Source organism: Phaethon lepturus, unplaced genomic scaffold (genome assembly GCF_000687285.1).
Source record: "Phaethon lepturus isolate BGI_N335 unplaced genomic scaffold, ASM68728v1 scaffold10562, whole genome shotgun sequence".
NCBI classification, from domain to species: Eukaryota; Metazoa; Chordata; class Aves; order Phaethontiformes; family Phaethontidae; genus Phaethon; species Phaethon lepturus.
In genome coordinates, this window is record NW_010525540.1 from 1 (window position 1) to 2259 (window position 2259).

The 2259-nt window shown below is 38.0% G+C and overlaps 1 protein-coding gene across 1 annotated transcript in view; it reads left to right on the top strand.

Annotated features, from left to right (window-relative positions):
* The first annotated feature begins 1253 nt into the window (after positions 1-1253).
* Positions 1254-2259, top strand: part of TBX18 (T-box 18) — an 18066-nt gene continuing 17060 nt past the window's right edge. Inside the window, exon 1 of the mRNA XM_010282789.1 lies at positions 1254-1352. Within this exon, the coding sequence (XP_010281091.1) occupies positions 1255-1352 (98 nt within the window). The 5' untranslated portion in view covers position 1254. The remainder of the gene's footprint in view (positions 1353-2259) is intronic.

Sequence of the window (2259 nt, forward strand, 5' to 3'; positions counted from 1 at the left end):
GTATAAAAGTATCCGAACTTATTAGAAATTACAAAAACATATTTTATTGAATCCATATGCTGCCTTCTACGTTTTCAGAGAGGCTTTATTAATGATTGAAATGCGGTCTTAAACAGCACAAAGCAACATTTGTCTTAAGAGAGTCCAGTCGGGGATTTGCTGTTTTATCTTACAGGTGCACTGAAATCACAGCGAAAACTAGTTAACCGCGGTCAGATTTACCCCCTTGCTTATTCAGAAATAACGGAGATATGGTTTTTCTTTCCAGTAACGACTTCTAATTGATTTTATATATATATATATTTTTTTAAGAACAGCAGCAAATAGTGAATAAGCTGGAATGGCTTTCGTGTCTTTAAAATACAGAAAAGTACCTTTCATTAGCTTGCAGTCAGCTCGTCACTCGGACTTTTTTTTTTCTTCAAGAAGGAACTTTCTTGATAAAAGGCATGCCAAACGTGAGCTAAGAAATGCATTTTTACGTTAAAACCACCGCATCAGTTAATGCTCCGTTTTCTCCGCAGAAGGATGCAAATCGTGAACTTTTTTTTGTACTCCTTTTTAAGAAATTACCTCGTAGATTTCGTTTCTGCTTTCAATAAAGAAGTTTTACTATACCTTTCAAAGGCAGAGTAGCTCTTGCACTTCACCTTTAGTAAGTTGCAGACAGGAAGTCCCGTCTCAATAAAGACCATATTGTTGGGTTACAGCATGGCACGTTGGCTTTTTATAACTGCATCCTTGCGGTGTTATAATTGTATCACCGCGGATTTAGCTTTCTCATTTGCTGCTACAGAAACGATAAACCATTCGCTGCTGTCAGCTGGAAACTTAGTGGCAATTTGCATTTCTCTTAAGTATTGCTCTTCCTGGGTGGAGGTTTGCACATCTCCAGAAATGTATTTCTAGTTAATATCTCAAACGGCTTTTAAATGCGTGTACTGCTAAAGTCAAGTCTCAAAACCCAAATGATTTAGTGTCTAACAATAAAGTCGAAATGATGTGGTAATAGCTGTACTCCCAAAGCGTATCCCAAAACATACGAAGCATTGTTCGAGTAAATGCACTTTAAAAATCTGTTTTGACATATCGAATGGGCCATTTCATGGCTATGTAACTATAATCGTCCAAAAGGACTCTGTAGACTAAAAGGAAGAACGAGAAAAATCCCACGAACCGGTTACTTTTCCTAAACAACTATTCCCGAGTCTGTTTCATATTAAAAATGACCTCTCTCTTTCCATGTTCAGGCGGATGTTTCCCGCAATGAGAGTGAAGATCTCAGGTTTAGACCCACATCAGCAGTATTATATTGCTATGGATATTGTGCCAGTGGATAACAAAAGATACAGGTATGGTGACTTTAAGGCAAGAAACATATGATTGCAAGCCAGAGGGAGCTTGGCTATTGGAAGAAAACATTAACACTATATAAATTAGCAGAAGGTCGTGTTTAACTCTCCTTCAGCTTCCTTCATCCCCAGTACATTTTAAAAAAACAAATTGTGCCAAGTAGGCAAAAACACCTAAAATTTCTATTGAAGCTCTTTATACATTTGCCTTATGTTATGTTTGTACTGAGGGCCGATGCTTAGGTTTTGGCTTTCAGAGAATGTGGTTCTAGTGTGGTCAGGAAATGTTACCATATTTTATTCACCATGTCGGTGGGAATTATTTTCCGTTAGCAAATAAATATGAAAATGCACATTTTTCTGGTGTTAAATGGCATTAACATTAATTAATAACATTAATAGCATTGGTGTCTGATTTACTAGCATATAAGCTTTCTTGGTCATGCTTCAAATTGATTATATCATTTAATTTAAAAGCTGTTTATCACTCAGATATTTGGTTGCTTCAATTCGCAAAGGCTACTGTTTCTAATTACTGTTTTTTAAAGAATTAATGGCATTATTGTCTGAAGAATAATGTGAGGAACAAAAGTAGTTGTTCTTCGAACCTTTGAGAGTAGGAATTCCATGCTGAAGCTCTCAGCATTGCGAGGGCAATTGTATTTGGAGGGAGCTGGTAGGACTCTGCTGAAACCACTGGTCCTCTAGAAATGTTTGCAGGATCGGGCCCCCAGCAGTTATTATCGTGAGTTGTGGGCATTCTGTAAGTCTTGCTTTACAGATGGGATCCCATGCTCCGTAGGAGCCAGGGGGAGCCGGGCCAAGCAGTTCCATGGAGGCAGGATCAGGTCCTTACCAATTGCTGGTTTGATTGTTTCAACCCTATACTTAGTATAATGTAGGGGAA